We start from the raw sequence: 16,949 nt of genomic DNA on the forward strand, positions 1-16,949 counted from the left end.
TGATAAAATATACTTTTGTGAAAAAAGATAAAACCATTTGGTATTTTCCTCCTTGATTCTTTCAAAATTTCAAATGTACTTTTAGTATTCTTATGACAATATGGTTATTTACGTAAAGTTATTTCCATAAGTCCAATAAAATTCTGCTCTCTCTTAATAGCAGAATACAATTAAAAACATTGGTTACATTACTAAGGCTTTGACTAAAATGTCATATTTAACAATATACATAACATGCTTAACTTTGAAGGTTCACAGCCTTACAATGAGTAAATAAAAACTGTTACTTCCTAGAAGTTCCAAAGACCTTAATACTATAGATAAAATCTAAAGTTTGTCTTGGTTTGGCTTTCCAGCCTCAAGAGGCTTTAAAATCTGGTATTTCTGTATAATGAATGTAGAAAAGAAGTTAGGTTTCTGGGGGAAAAAAGCTAGAATACACCTGTTATTAGATCATAACTCTGTGCATTATTTCTGAGTTCTTGTTATCCAGAGGGATAGCATTAGGAGAAATAACTAATGTGGATGACAGGTTGATGGGTGCAGCAAACCACCATGGCACGTGTATACCTGTGTAACAAACCTACACATTCTGCACATGTACCCCAGAACTGAAAGTATTAAAAAAAAAGAAGAATTTAGCCCCAAGCTGAAGGGGATATTAAGGCCATCTCAGTCACTTCCCCAAAATATGCATTAATTACAATGAGAAAATAATAACTTTACAGTGAATTCAAGCAGAAATTATATCAATCATGTGAATGAAATAAATATAATCAATAATGGAACAAATAAAACTGTGTATCACCTGAAAGGATTCAGAGACCAAGCTTCACTACATCACTTCTATGCCATTTCTGCCAAGAAGATAAAACTGGAACCTAACCATGAGAAACAATCAGAATATTTCAGTTGAAGGACATTTTACGAAATAATCAACGTGTAGTATTCAAAAGTGTCAAGGTCGTGAATGTCAAGGAAGATTCACGCACTCTTCCGTATTGAAGGAGGCTAAAGAGATATAGTCACCAGATGTAGACATTGATTCTGAGCTGGATGCTTTTACTCTAAAAACATTATTTTGACAAATAGCAAACCTTGAAGGAAATTTGGGAATTAGATGATAGTTCTATGTCAGTGTAAATTTGCTGATTTTCATAATTTTATTGTGGTTATGTAGGAGAAAGCCCCTTTTTTGGAAGGAAATACACAAAAAGTATCTAACAACAAATGAAATGTTATAACAAAATGCATCAATTTGGCAAGTAATTCTCAAGAGGTTCAAGAAAAGCAGTATGTTCTTTTTCTGCACCTAATATCTTCTTATAAGTCTGAAAGCTTCCAAATTTGGAAACAAAAGTGCAAAATATAAAAATTGTACAAAATATAAAACAGCACATTTAACACTTTTACCTAGAAATTCTACTTTTAAGGCTTGTATCATAGAAATAAAGGTGTTACTATTTAAGAAAACATTCAGGATGTTTATTGTAGCTGAGTGCAGAGTATCAAAAGCCTGGAAACAAAGTTAATTCTCTTTGATAAAAGGGTAAAAAATGTATAAATCCACATTATATTTCAACCCTTAGAAATAAGAAATTTTGCTTAGGACATTATTAAGAATTTAAAACGCAAGATACAGAAAAGCAGGCATAATTTGATCACATTTGGCATAAAATAAACAATGAATAAAAATCCTGGATATGATCACATGAAGTCACATTGGTTTATACTATCAGGTAAAAATTTTTAAGGGTACATTTTAGTTTGTTAACGGGTTACTCTGAGGCTAGACCAGTGTCAGTGATGGAGGGAGAAGAGAGATTTTGGCATTTAATTGCACTTTAAAATCTTACGCCTGGAGATTAATATTAGAAACTAATAGGCCAAATATAGTGATCACTGATTATTTCACTGTGAATTTTGTCAAACTCTAATACTGACAAATCCATTTGAAAACACTGCTGCAGGTTTCAGAGTAAATTTTGCTTTCCTTAATGGCAGCACAGCTGTTTTCTTTTGTTGGTCCCTTTATGAAGAATCTGGGGAAGAGAGAATGAATACTTTGTTAAGCACTGTTGCTGAAGACATCCATTTGGGCCTTCTGCTAATATCCTCTTTTAAATAAAAAAGTAATTCAAAATTTCAAAGCATTTTTACATACTTGAGTTCACTAACAATTACAATAACTCTGTAACTTAGCCTTGTTAGCTGTGGTTGGTCAAGAGTTGCCAGAGAGTCTGCAACTAACAGATAAGAATAAATTTCCCTCCACATTCCCATTCTAGTATTCCTTCTCTTGCCCCATGTAGTTCAGTTACATTAAAAATAAGATTAACTCCATTTGGACAGCTCACTTAACCTCTCTTTCCTTCTTATATCTAATTGTATAAGGGTGGTAATAATACTTCATGATATTGTTTAGCATTTATATGAATTGGTGTTTGTAAATAACTCAATAGACAAAGCGACCTATGTATGACCTAAATAATAAATTCCATACTTATTACATTATTTACTTATAATATAACAGATTAAAAATATTAACAAATTTATATATAAAATAATGTAGTGTTAGTGATACATTCTGATAAATTTGTTTGACCTGTGGAAAAAGTTGAAGAAAGAATCTTGGAAAAGGTGCACATGATCTTCAATGCTTCCAAATTGATAAGGGCAAGTAAGTACTGAATTTTCATATTAGAAAATACACTTTGTCCAAGCTTAGATTTAAATTTTGTATTGAATATATTATGGACAAAAATCTCCAAGCATGATCTAGAGTTAAAACTCAACCCTAAAGGCTAGTGTTGAATGGATGTGGCAAGAGGACAAAACAAAGTTTGGCAACTTCATGACGTTCAGTGACACAACTCTACTCTCAGATGACACACATCCATAATTTTATCCTTCAATCCAAATAATGTTTTTATTCACCTTTTATATTGATTTGGTGCAGTCAGATAGAAAATATTTAATATTTAATGATGAAATGGAAATAAGGGGAATATAATAGCACCACTAAGTTGGTTACTATAATGTACTATTTTTCTATCACTACCAAGACAAATTACCACAAACTTAGTGGCCTAAAACAAGGTTAATTTGTTATCTTACACTTATGAGGATCAGAAGCCCAAGATTGCCCTACAGGACTAAGATCAAAATGTCTGCAGAGTCACCTTCTGGATGTACTAGGGAGGAATCTGAGGCCACTTGTGTACCTTGGTTCACAGAGGTGCTTTCACATCATGTGAATCTCTGTGTTCCACTTCATATCTCCCATTATGACTCTAATTCTGCTTCCTCCCTCTTCTAAGGGATTTAATTGGGACCACCCAGATAATCCAGCATGACATTCCTATCTCCAGATTCCTCATTTAATCATACCTGCAAAGGTTCTTTTGCCATATAAAATAACATTTTCACAGCATTTTGGGATTAGAATGTGGACATCTTTGGGAACCATTATCATGCCTACTAACGTAGGAGTAGGATTTTGAATTTACCTGTTTTACTAATTATATTTTAATTAAATATTTTATTATAAAATAATGCACACGAAAATATTGACAGAACTTTTAAAATCAATAATTCCATGCATTTGTTCAGAGACTTTTGGATAATCTTGTTCTATGTTGTATATATTGTTTATATTTTAACATTGTGATAATCACATAACACAAAAAATGCACGTTGGTTTTATTTTATTACTGAAGATGGCTAAAGAAAGCATTGAGAACTTTCAAAACAGGAGACTGCACTGATGCAAGCTACTTTTCTATATAAAGTGTGAGAAGTTTTAAATCATAAACTACCTTTTCAAATCCTTTTCTTTAAAAATCAAGCCAAAATATCTATCATTACTCCTGTAAATACTAAATTAATTTTCATTCTTCTGAATTCTGTAGTACCAGTAACTATTTCAGAGTTGAATTTGGTGAACCTGGAGGAGACATATTCTACAAGACAATAAATCAGATTGCCTTTTAAGAAAGACTCACATCTTTGGATCTAGTGGAGAACCATCCACCCAAGTCCATGTCATTTTCAATGAAGTAAAGTTAAGCCCCATCCATACGTAGTTTGATTGTCTTAGGTTTTTCTGTATAAAAGCCTAAAATGTGGACAATGAGGGACTAAATGAACAAAATATTTTAGCAATTCAGACACACCGAAGATTTTAAATTTTATTGCAAAAGAGCACTCTGCATGGGGATTCTTACGATAATCAATTCATATCTTACTTATACACATGTTACATCATATGTATGTTACACACACACACACAATTGCAAGTTGAATATATGAATTTGGGCCAGATCCAGCATGAGAAGTGAGGCACTTGCTTGGAATACAAAATTTAAGACAGTGCCCAAAACTTCATAATCAAAGTAAATGACAATTTAATGCAAAGATGGAAAGATATTTAAGGAAAGCCATTTTCAACTGCAAAGATGCCATAACCCTGATACTAGACCAATTACCATTTCAAGTTCATCCTGTATGATTAGTAGATGAGATTTTCTTTCCAAACAATACACATAACTGTCATTCCAACTTTTCATCTCATTAGAGAACCAATAACACTTCCCTTGGTATTTGAGCCATTCTGATTGGCATAGTACTACAGAGAAATGTAGAAAACAAAATGAAATTAAAGTACATATGCATCTCTGAAAATTGGCAGTAAGAACAATACTTATATATTGTGTAAATAAGAGTTGAGCTACAATAAAATCACTCATAGCAAATTGTCCAGACATAAAAGATGGCCAAAACACAAATGATGGTCCTTGGAAATTAAGACAATTTAATGAGATGAAGCAAAAGCTAGACATAATGGGAATTTTGATGCCAAGATCTATTATATTGACAAAAATAGCATGAACAAAATAAAATAGCTATTGGAGAGATTAGATAAAATATAATTTGTGTCACTTAGAATTTATCCACACAAAGGTTTTTTTTTACTTTTAAGTTCAGGGGTACACATGCAGGTTTGTTACATAGGTAAATTTGTGTCATGGGGGTTTGATGTATAGATTATTTCAACATCCGGGTAGCACCCAGTACCCATTAGTTATTTGTTCTGATCCTCTCCCTCCTCCCACCCTTCACCTTCAAGTAGGCCCCAGTGTGTATGTTTTTTCCCTCCATGTGTCCATGTGTTCTCATCATTTAGCTCCCACTTACAAGTGAGAACATGAGATGTTTGGCTTTCTGTTCCTGCATTAGTTTGCTAAGGATAATAGCCTCCAGCCCCATCCATGTCTCTGCAAAGAACATGATCTCATTCTTTTTTATGGCTGCATAGTATTCCATGGTGTATATGTACATTTTCTTTATCCAGTCTACTATTGATGTGCATTTAGGTTGATTCCATGTTTTTCTATAGTGAATAGTGCTGCAATGAACATACCCATACATGTGTCTTTACAATAGAATGATTTACATTCCTTTGGGCCTAACCCTAACCCTAACCCTAACCCAGTAATGGGATTGCTGGGTTGAATTTGAATGGTATTTCTGTCTTTAGATCTTTGAGGAATTGCCACACAGTCTCCCATAATGGCTGAACAAATTTACACTTCCACCATCAGGGTATAAGCATCCCTTTTTCTCCACACCCTCACCAGCATGTTATTTTTTGACTTTCTTATAATAGCCATTCTGACTGATGTGAGTTAGTACCTCATCGTGGTTCACATCACTGATCATTAGAGGAAATGCAAATAAAAACCACACAAAGTTTTCAAATCATTCTCCTTGTAGTTGTGTATGTGTATCCCCTTCTCCCTCTTAATATTAAATAATTAATAATTAAATGATTAAATTATGCAGAGAATGATAACACTTTATTTTCAACTTCTGTATTTTCAACCTCTTAATAACTGCAATATTATGTAGTTCTTTGATTTTCCTAAGTTAATATTAAGGAAAATTAAATTAAATGGAAAATATTGAGATTTTGGCATAGTACTGAGAAAAGTGAGATATATATAAAATATTTAAAAGGCCAATATAACTATTTTAACTTATGACCCATTACAATCTCTCTCTTTTTATTTATTTTTTACCATGACTATTTTTCTTCACATAACATAAAATTCACCATTTTGACCATCTTAAAGTGCAAATGCAGTGGCTTTTAATACACCCACAATGTTGTACAACTGTCACTACTATCTCATTCTAGAGCATTTGCATTATATATAAACACTAAGTAGTCACTACTCATTTTCTACTTCCACAGCCCTGGCAACCACTAGCCCACTTTATGTCACTATGCGGTTGACTATGATGGACCCTTCATATAAATGAAATCATACAATATGTGGCCTTTTGCATCTGCTTTTTCATTCATTCAGCACCATGTTTTCAAGGCTTGTAAAAGTTGTAGCATGTATCAGTACTACATTCTATTTTATGGTTGTAAGAATATTTCACAACATGTATGTAGTGCATTTTGTTTATCTCTTTATCAGCTGATGGACAGATATCTGAGCCGCTTCCATTCTTCAGCTATTATGAATATTGTTACTATGAACATTCATGTACAAATTTTTGTAAGGACATATGTCTTCCATTTTATTGGATATATACCTAAAAGTTGAATGTCGGGTCATGTGATAGTTTGAGGAACTGTCAAACTGTTTTCCACAGTACTATAAAATTTTACATTTCTACCAGCAATATGTGAGTGATTTATCCACATCCTCACTAACATTTGCTCTTTTTGTGTAACTATAGCCATCCTGGTGGGTGTGCAGTGGCTTTCCACCCTGGTTTTGATTTCACATTTCTCTAATGAATAATCATATTAAACATCTTTGCAAGTGCTTACTGGCCTTTTGTATAGTGTTCTTTGGAGAAATGTCTATTCATGTCCTTTGCTTATTTTAAATTGGGTTGTGTTTTGAGTTATAAGTGTTCTTTATATATTCTGAATATTATACCCCTATCTGACACATGATTTGCAAATATATCTTTCTCTTTTGGTGTGTTGTCTTTTCCATTTGACATGTTAGAAGGACATGAATTTTGGGAATTCAGAGGTAAAACTTTATGAACTGAATGTTTGCATACCCCAAAATTCATATGCTGAAATCCTACCTCCCAATATGATGGTATTAGGAGGTGGGCATTTGGGAGCTAAGAACAGATGAAGATCAGAATGGGATTAGTACTTGTAAGAGTCCTGAGATAACTTGAGTCATTCTGCTATCTGCCGTGAGAGATTTCAGTGAGAAGTTGGCAGTCTGCAACAGAGAAGAGGGCCCTCACCAGAACCCAACCATGCTGGCACTGTGATCTCAGACTTCCAGTCTTTAGAATTGTGAGGAATAAATATCTGTTGTTTATAAGCAACCTAGCTTATGGTAATTTGCTGTGGCACCCCAAACTAAGTAAGACATATCCACATGACCTCATCTAAATCTAATTACTTCCTAAAGACTGCATCTCCAAATCCCGTCACATCGGGGGTTAGAGTTTCAATATATGAATTAAGGGGAGGGTACAATTCAGTCCACAGCAACCAAGTAAATGTGAAGGCAAATTGTGATTGATTCTCCTGAAAAATTTTTACTAAGTAGAACATGTTAGCTAAATCTGTTCCCAAACCATTTACCTATGCTTTGAAGGTCATTCATTAAAGCAATTATCCAATAAAGGTGCTCTAATAAAAGGAATAATTTTTCTTAACTCTCTGTAGTCTATAGTTAGCCTTCACTCTCTAGTAGTGGCTTTACACATAGGCCATACCAGGAAGTTAAAAGGCAACATGGTAAAGAATAGAATTCCTTTGACAAAGTCAGCTATAACAGACCACAATCCTGCAGTGCTTTGCCTTGCTTGGTGTCTTGGAGTATTTACCACTCACACTGGTGGGGAAGATTAACTGTTTTCCACTATGTGGTGCCCGCCAATAGTGTAAAAGCTTTCCATGAGATCACGTGCTGACTGAGAAGGTCCATTTCAAGGATGAGCAAAGGAATAGTCTTGAGGGACAACCAGGATGAAAGCATCTTTCAGCAAAATGGGACCAATTTTAATATTTGAGCAGGGAATTGCCTCTTTAATTTACCCTTCCTCAAAGCTATTCACCTCCCAGAAAAATCACTTGAATTTATGAGTGCTTCCTGGAATAAGAGGAATTGGGGCATTCATGTCTAAAAGTCAGTCAGAGCCAGTCAAAGTTGTTTATTTTTTGGAGACTCAACCTCAATTAATTTGGTAAGAGAGTGAATATCTGCTAGAAGAGGCCTGCTTTCATGCCCACCATATCCCTATGTGGGAGCGGGATCCTGCTACTCATGGATACAGAAGGAGGTGCAGAAGGAAAGATTGCCTCCAGAAGCTAAGGAGAAGCCTGGCACTGTTGTCATCCAACCCTAGTAAGTATTGCAATTGTTTCATCATTCTACCAGAGATTATCCAACCTGGGATCCATCTGTCTTTTGGGGTCCAATATAAACTCTCTTTTTCTCAGGGCTCACCCTGGACCAGGGGCCTGACTGTAAGTTGTGTGTTTGGCCTAGCAAAGAGATGGCCTTGCTATCAGTGGTGATTTTGATTCAAGTCAGGTGAGGTGTTATTTGTAGAATTAGCAGACAACAGTAACTGAGTTTGTCTTTCATGAGTTTCCATGAAATCCAGAGCGTCTATGGACTCTTGAATTGTTTTAGCAGTAGATATCACTGCCAGTAAAGAAGACTTAGATATCTGCCATGAGGCTACCAAAGGATATTTGTAAAAATTAAGTTAAATGTGTTAGCTTTTGTCACATGAGGCAACGTATAATAGTTGGAACAAACAACAGGACTAACTGAAAAGCTTGAGAGGAAAAGCTGGGGGATGAGCTTTTCCAGGAATAAGTCCAGGAATAAGGACTTTGAAAAGCTCCCACATAATCCTGAAAATCTGGAAGGCCAGGCACAAGCCCTGGGCTGGGTGCATGCTCAGAAATTACCTGAAAAGGTCCTAAGATCTCGCATCGGACTGACCTTTAAGCTCTGCACACACAAACATTGTGCATATCTGTATTTACAGATGTACATATGACTATCAATATTTATAGATATAGAGATACATATAAATATGTATGTTTCTATATTTACAGATATACACACACAATGGACTATTATTCACCCATAAAAAGGAATAAAATGTGGATGAACTTCAAAAACATTGCGCTAAGTGAAAGAAATCCAAGGCCAAATATTGTGTGATCTATTACATGAAAATCCAGAATAGGTAAATCCGTATAGACTGAAAGAAGATTTGTAGTTGTCAGAGGCTAAATGGGGGGAGAATGGAGAGTGATTTGCTTATTGGGTATGTAAGGGATTTATTTTTGGGAAAAGTTTTTCAATTAGATAAACATGGTAGTTGCACAATGTTTGAAGGTTCTAAATGTCATGAGATTGTTTACTTTTAAAGGTTGAAGTTTTTGAATTGTACCGCAGTTAAAAAAAGGAATAGGAAATAAATATATTATAGCTCAATATACAGTATTTATACCTACTTTAATTAATGTTTAATGACATGTATATGATTCCATGTTTACCTACCAAAGCCGTCTTAACTTTTCTAAGGTGTTATTGCAATGATACCCAACACAATGACAGACATTAGAGAAAGGGAGACAATAAAATATGAGACAAAGCTACAATATCTCTATTGGTTTGGGATGTATACCTGTGAAACAGATAGATAAGCCAAATGAAGAGAGTGTCAATCAGTAGAACATAAAATATGTGATATGAACTAGCAGATTAGAAAAAATCCTTTTACAATAATTATGCATTTATCTGGAAAGTCATAATATATCATCTCATACAATAAAATAAATGTCAAAATTATCAGTTAAGTATTTAAAAGTTCAACTTAAACATTTAAAAATAGAAGGTAATGTTATCAAAATTCTGTCTGACTAGAATTTCTAAGCTTAAAAGTCTAAGCTTAAAATCATAACGAATAACTTTTAAAATATTGACTTTTATCCAGTCTGTGTTTCAGAAAAAGAAGAATAAATAAGTGACAAGCAAGAATGGCTAATTACATACTGCTTTTTAATAACAACTAACTGTCCGTATTTGTATGTATCAACTTGATTTTAAATTCCTGGAGGCAAGAGCCTATTTCTTACGTTGTTTTACAATTTTTCTCCCACTGCAACCAGTTTAAAGATATCTGCGCGACAGAGCGATATTCCGTCTCAAAAAAAAAAAAAAAAAGAAAGAAAAATAATCTAAATCAAGTTTTGAATGAAAAGTAGATTTATACTAAACCTTTATATGTTAGTTTAATCTATTGCATACCTGTTCAAAAATGCTCAACATTTAGACAGTCCAAAAGATTAAAACAAGGATAAGCCAAAGCCTTGAGGCACACCTGTCTGGTCTGCAGATCTCGAAACACAAAGGTCCTTATTACTTGCATTTCTTCTTGTGCCGTTATTCATTTTTAGGTCTCCAGTATCCTCATGCTCGGTGGTATTTGAATGACTTCCTTTTTGGCATTTTAGCAATACTCCCTGAGAAACTTGAATATTTTAAGGTTAGGTAAATATCTTCTCTGTGGAATGTCTCAGAGACACATTCATTGGGATGATTCTGATGATTGGAACAAGAAATAATTGAGGGGATCACTAGGATCTTTTTAAAATTTTCATGTCTACGGATGGAAAGAATTCAAAATCTTACACAATCAATTCATTTATACAACACATACTTGGTGAGAATTTATTCTATGCCAGGCATTCCTGTGAACTGGTAATACAATAGTAAATGAAGTCAAGTTTCTGCTCTGGGAAGTGTATAGGCTCTTTTCATCCTTTCTTAATGTTTTGCTGCAACCTCCAATACTGTATTCAGCACATTGTAACATAATTACTTAATACCTGCTTCTCCCACTAGAATATAACATTCCTCACCCTGACTATTCTTTTCTTAAAAGTTTTGGGGAATTTGTAATATTTGGAGTATTGTAGTTGTTCAGTGAATATTTGTTGGACAAAAGGAAAAGCAAACTAAATACAACCTTAGATAAAATGCATTAAAATGTTTAAGCAAAACAGTAAAATTGTATCTATTACCAGTATCTAAGAAACACAGAAAAATGGTTTCAAATACCACACATACACACACACACTCTACACATACACTCCTTTCTCCGTATTAGACTGTATGCCACTTGAGGACAAGATACTTACCTGATTTGATTGCATATTAAATATAGCACCGTGTAGTGTACTAATAGAGTTTTACACGCAGTAGCTTCTAATTCAATCTTGGTTAATGTCGTGAAGAATGAATGAATAATTATAAAAAGATTTACAAGAAACAAGTAAACATCTTTCATACTTTTATTTAATTAAGATCTTGTAACTTACCCAATAGGATCAGGGAGATCAAAGTCAAAGCCAGAATACCATTAATGGTTCCAGATATTCCCAGTAAGATTTTATACCAGTGCAACACCACTGAATAATCTGAGACATTAATCACATGAATTAATTTAGAAAAGTATGTTTACAGGGAGTAATATAATATCAATTGTAATAATAGGATTGTATAATATATAAGGTTGGGTTTCAAAGGATATTAGGCAAACAAAGGAATGCAGACTAAGTAAATAGAAAAATATATACATTTATTTAATAACGATAACACTCTGGATGGTCAGAAGCTATGTTACATGTCATATCAAATCCTAAGAAATTGCTAATATTTAACATTATTAACTTGTAGAAAGAATTTTACTCTATATACTGAATAATTTTCCAACCATTACAGAGACACATGCACTCACGCACATGCACATGCATTTAGAGATAATACATGTATATCCACATAAACACCTTCTAATTCATCATTAATATAACATTTACAAGTCCTTTGAGCCTTTTTTATTTACTAAGGATGAATCAGAACTAAATATGGCTTTAGGTATCCTGCTATTCTAATCAAAAAAACCCTAAAATCCTTCGTAAGTCATGAATAATATTTCATCTTCTTATTACATGGTAAACTTTTAAGAACTGTTTCATTTTTCATATATTTACACTGTCAAGTTTAAAAATAAGAGTGCTTGTCCAATGATTATTATTCAAGAAACTGCTATCATTGGACAGACATTAGAGAGTCTCATCCAGAGGATTTAGGTCTTCTGGGCCCTGACTTACGAAATTACATGAATAATTGTGTTACACTGAATAAGTGAATATCTATACTTTGTGAAACACTTTGTCCATATCAAAGATAATTTATGTAAATCTATCATAATAATTGATAAGAATCCTCTGTTGTAACTGAAATATTCTTATTGTTCCGTCAATAAATCGAATTACTAATGCTGAAATTTATATTCTAAATACACTTTAAACCTGGATAAAATAGAGAAACTACATTTGAAGCTGTCCAGCCCTGTCAGAAAAGCACATGATGAACCTTATAGAATTATATTTTACATAAGTAGTTTGCAGGTTTTCTCTTATTATAACGTTGTCAAAGATACTAAAATAATTTTATCAGAATTCATTTAATGCATACGACACATTTCTCAGATTGTTTTTGAATTTTTGATATGTTAATATTGATAAGCAATAAATTCCAAGAAATCAAGCACAGTGTATTAAAAATGTCATATATTTATTTTAAAACTTAAAAAATAATTATCAGAAAACATTAGGAAAAAAAAAGTTGTGGAAGGCAGTTGAAATTCAACCCAGACTCAATTATTTCTCCCAAGCACGTCAGGTTGCAGTGAGCTGAGACTGCACCACTGCACTCCAACCTGGGCGACACAGCGAGACTCCGTCTCAAAAAATAATAGTAATAAAATAAAAATAAAAGTAAAAAAAATTTTTAAGAGATGTTGAATAATGGAGAAAGTAACACTTTCATTATCCTGTATTTTCTCCTGTAAGGAAGTGGTTTAATTTAACTTATAATGGTTAAAACACAAGCCTTTTTACCACTCAAAACCAGAAATAATAAAATAAAAATACCAAAATCAGTCTTATGAAATGTCCTATACAAAAAATGTTATATATACATATCAAGCATTCAAAGAATATTATATATAACCATGTTAGGTTTATCTAGGAATGTAGAAGATTATTCAATAGTTAAGAAAATTCCGTTGTTAATATTAGTATTTAATAAAGTTAGTGTTGAAAAAATCTATCATCAATCTCGAATAGATGGTATAAGAAATAAATGAGTATAAATTCTTATACCTTTATGTTGAGAAAGAGAAGTGTATATGGATATCTATGTTTCAACGTAATAGTTTTTATTGCTTTAATGAACGCTAACATCTTATTGAATTGAGAGAACTGAAAGCTTTCCTGCTTAAGTCCAGAAAAGAAAGATATCTCAAATCTCCACTACTTTTAATATGAAGAGGTAATATATAATGCAATGAAGAAAAAATATTCTAATTACAGGTAGAAATATTAGAAAAAGAAGGTAAAATTATTTGAAGGTAATGTGAGTACAATCAATTGAAAAAAATACCATAATTCCAGGAACAAAAAATAGTAGCTGCATTTATAAAAATAACATTCTAAAATCAGTGCCCTGTATAATCCAGTAACCACTGTGAAAACATAGATGAAAGAAATTCATTCCTCATGGACAGTTAACCAAAAAAACAAACAAACAAAAAGAAAACTAGACAGAAAATTGCCCCAACCCAATACAAACAAAACTAAACTAAACTAACTGAAAACCGAGTAATATTAATTTGATCATGTTCTTGGAAAAGAAAACTATGTGTCATAAATATAAATTCTCCCTAAGCTGAATGACAAACTAGGAAGTAATTTAGATGTAAAAGCTACATCGGGTTGTTTTATTTTTTGTTGTTTGTGGTGAGTGAGCCTGAATAATTTTTTATAAAGTTACTTGGAAGAACAAAAGAGTGAGAATAGCTAAGTAAACACCGAAAATATAGAAATACAAAATGGTACAATTTTATGAAGGGTGCTGGATTTATTCAAGGTGGATTTCTCTGAAAGTAATTTTTTTAATTTTTTAACTTTGTATTTATTTATTTGAGACAGGGTCTCACTCTGTTGCTCAGGCTGGAGTGCAGTGTGGCACCTTTATAGCTCATTGTAACCTTGAGCTCCTGGGCTCAGAGATCCTCCCGCCTGAGCACCCTGTGTAGCTAGGATTACAGGCATGTGCCACCATGACTGACTAATTTTTTTATCTCTATTGTTTGTAGAGATGGGAGTCTTCATTTATTGCCCAGGCAGGTCTTGAACTCCTGGTTTCAAGTGATCATCCTGCCTCGGCCTTCCAAAGTGCTGGGATTAATGGCATAAGCTGCCACACTTGGCCCTTTATTATATAAGTTTGACTGAAAATATGTAAATGTTTTACATTACTATAAAGTAAGTTAAACAAAAATGAAAAAAATCCATAAAAAATGAAGAAAAGGAATCTAACTAGATATTGCTAGTGTCTTCACTATAGAGAGAGGAATTACTTAAAGCGATTTTAAAACATTTAATGGTGCATGCTCAGTGGAATATATCTTAAGGATTTTTAAACCTGCAAAACATTTTAATCTGTTTTAACTAACTATCTTAGTATAATATTATTTCTATAGTGATTCTGAAACTACTATAGATGCATAGTGGGATAAAGCAGCTATGTAATTTCTTACTATCCCTGGCAACAAAGATTTTTCAATATATGAGAAAAGATTTACAAATACGCCACAAAATTAAGTTATATGAATGAACATCATAACCCCAAGGCTCAAATTGTCAATCTAATTCACATAGGATATGTCTTACCTCAAGCTTTAATAAATATTAGCTAAAGGTACAAAACATAAAATATTAGTATGTGTCGCTTAAATATCTGGGAGCTGAAAATCTGCACATTTTTGCCTCAGAAAGACATTTATGAACAGAGTGTGGAAAAAAGTCTACAGAGAAGTCACTATATTTTGTAGTCTTTCAGGTTTAATATCTCTAGTTTCCAAAAATGAAATAAAAACTGAGCATAGGCAGTAAAGACTTGAAAATATGGGAATCTGTAAAAATTGACATGAAAGAAACAATAAATTTTGTACACATAGCAGGTGTGTAACTCTAAGATGAATCAGTGATGGATGATACTTGCAGAAGGAGTCAAGAGATAAGTAACATTTTCATGGGTGAAGTTATTAAAAGAGAAATATTTAGAAAGCAATAGAACAGAACAGACAGTCTCTATAACTGTGGTTATTTGTGTCTTTAATTTCTGCTTATCTCTTTTGCCATATCACATTCAGGTGGCATGATGGAATTGCACTATGTATGGAGGATATGCTTGAAGTGGTAAATTAAATTGTTGATTGCTGGTGCATAAACTTTATTTTGAGTCAACCTGGTGAAGAGCATATTTTAAAGTTTTAGAGAAGTTGAATTAAAAATTAGTATTAAAGGCCGGGCGCGTTGGCTCATGCCTGTAATCCCAACACTTTGGAAGACTAAGGCGGGTGGATCATCTGAGCTCAGGAGTTTAAGACCAGCCTGGCCAACATGGTAAAACCCTGTCTCTACTAAAAATGAAAAAAATTAGCCAGGCATGGTGGTGGGCACCTGTAATCTCAGCTACTTAGAAGGCTGAGCCAGGAGAATCACTTGAATCCGGGAGGCAGAGATTGCAGTGAGCCGAGATCATGCCGTTGCACTCCAGCCTGAGCAACAATAGTGAAACCCCGTCTCAAAAAAAATAAAAAAAGCATTAAAACAGCACATTCTATGAATGATAAGGAGGTGAATGGCACCAAATATTCACTAATTTGAAATTATTAATTTTAATTAAGTGTTCATAGTTCCTCAGAGAATGTCCTTAAGAAATTACATCAGACAAAATATTACAAGTAAGCGTTAGCTCCACATTGATAAATGGGAGAGAGAGAGAATATCTTATGGGAAATTTGTAAGATTAAATGAAGGAACACAGATAAAACACTCTGTATAGTGCCTGCAACTGGTGTTTCTTAAATGGTAAGAGTGGTTGTTATTTTTAAATCATTATTAGTATTGAAAGAGAGGGAAGGGAAGAAAGATGCAGAGACAGAGAAAGGAAAGCACCCAAATAATGAAACAGTCCAATAACACAATAGAAGAGAATGTGGAAAACTACTATGTTAATTCACACCAATTGAAAAACGAAATTAAATTCTGTACCTTTAAATGTAAGTTGAGCTGTTTGGGTAGAACTCCTTTTCTTTGACTGTACATTCAATGTCATGTATCTTTCTTCATCTTGCATCTTCAGTGTGAGTGAATGTGTGTATATACAAGTATGGTTTGTTTTACTAAGTATAACATGAAATGAGGAAAGAATAATAAACCTGCTGCTAATCAGAGATGCTCCTCAAATCGTCCTTTCACAGTACATACGAGGGTTCACAGTTTCATTTATTTGTGAAAACCTCAGAGGAAATGTTTTCTTTTTAAAAGTTGCTTTTCCATGACGTAGATAACACATAATTTCTCAACTGTCCACCACATATTGAATTGAATATTCTTTTGAGTGCTTTATAAATTTCTATTAATTTACCTTAAAGTCAAGGGAATGGAAATGATACCCCTTTTTGAGGTGAAGTAAATAATACATGGCTGCCTTTTGTTAGAGCCTAAATATTTACATTATTTGAATTACACTCCCTAACATATTGATATTTAATTTAATAATTTGCAATTGCCAAACAATTAAATTCTTTATCCTAAAACAACATCGTTTATAAATCATACTAATAATGTAACAATATAGTTTGTTTTTTTTTAATGTTTAGGTTCAGGGCTACATGTGCAGGTTTGTTATATAGGTAATATCATGTCACAGAGGTTTGCTGTATAGATTATTTCACCACCCAGGTATTCAGACTGGTACTAAATAGTTACGTTTTTCTGATTCTGACCCTCCTTC

At 33.2% G+C, this 16,949-nt stretch overlaps 1 protein-coding gene across 5 annotated transcripts; it reads right to left on the reverse strand.

The window, feature by feature from the left end:
• Nucleotides 1-782: 782 nt before the first annotated feature.
• Nucleotides 783-16,394, reverse strand: KLRF1 (killer cell lectin like receptor F1). 5 transcript variants are annotated; one of them, XM_017854852.1, is made up of 6 exons: nucleotides 16,205-16,394; nucleotides 11,399-11,497; nucleotides 10,399-10,548; nucleotides 4,488-4,627; nucleotides 4,005-4,117; nucleotides 1,464-2,042 (listed from the first exon to the last, which is right to left on the reverse strand). In XM_017854852.1, exons 1-6 carry the CDS (start codon nucleotides 16,287-16,289, stop codon nucleotides 1,934-1,936), a joined length of 696 nt encoding a protein of 231 aa, XP_017710341.1. In that variant the 5' UTR covers nucleotides 16,290-16,394; the 3' UTR covers nucleotides 1,464-1,933. The 5 variants fall into 5 exon arrangements, 3 of the variants coding, with proteins under 3 accessions (XP_017710341.1, XP_017710342.1, XP_017710343.1); XR_001881988.1 differs by lacking the exon at nucleotides 4,488-4,627 and having other exon boundaries at nucleotides 783-2,042; XM_017854853.1 differs by lacking the exon at nucleotides 10,399-10,548.
• Nucleotides 16,395-16,949: the final 555 nt, after the last annotated feature.

The sequence above is a fragment of the Rhinopithecus bieti genome, unplaced genomic scaffold, assembly GCF_001698545.2.
Source record: "Rhinopithecus bieti isolate Rb0 unplaced genomic scaffold, ASM169854v2 scaffold_39951, whole genome shotgun sequence".
NCBI classification, from domain to species: Eukaryota; Metazoa; Chordata; class Mammalia; order Primates; family Cercopithecidae; genus Rhinopithecus; species Rhinopithecus bieti.

Excerpts from the sequence above, each read along its gene's own strand:
- KLRF1 (XM_017854852.1), bottom strand. The coding sequence starts at position 16,289 with ATGCAAGATGAAGAAAGATACATGACATTGAATGTACAGTCAAAGAAA. Across the intron at positions 4,628-10,398 it reads GAGATCTGCAGACCAGACAG|TACTATGCCAATCAGAATGG; the intron begins GTGTGCCTCAAG and ends ATTTCTCTGTAG. Across the intron at positions 2,043-4,004 it reads TCTCCACTAGATCCAAAGAT|ATTCTTCATAAAGGGACCAA; the intron begins GTGAGTCTTTCT and ends TCTCTTCCCCAG.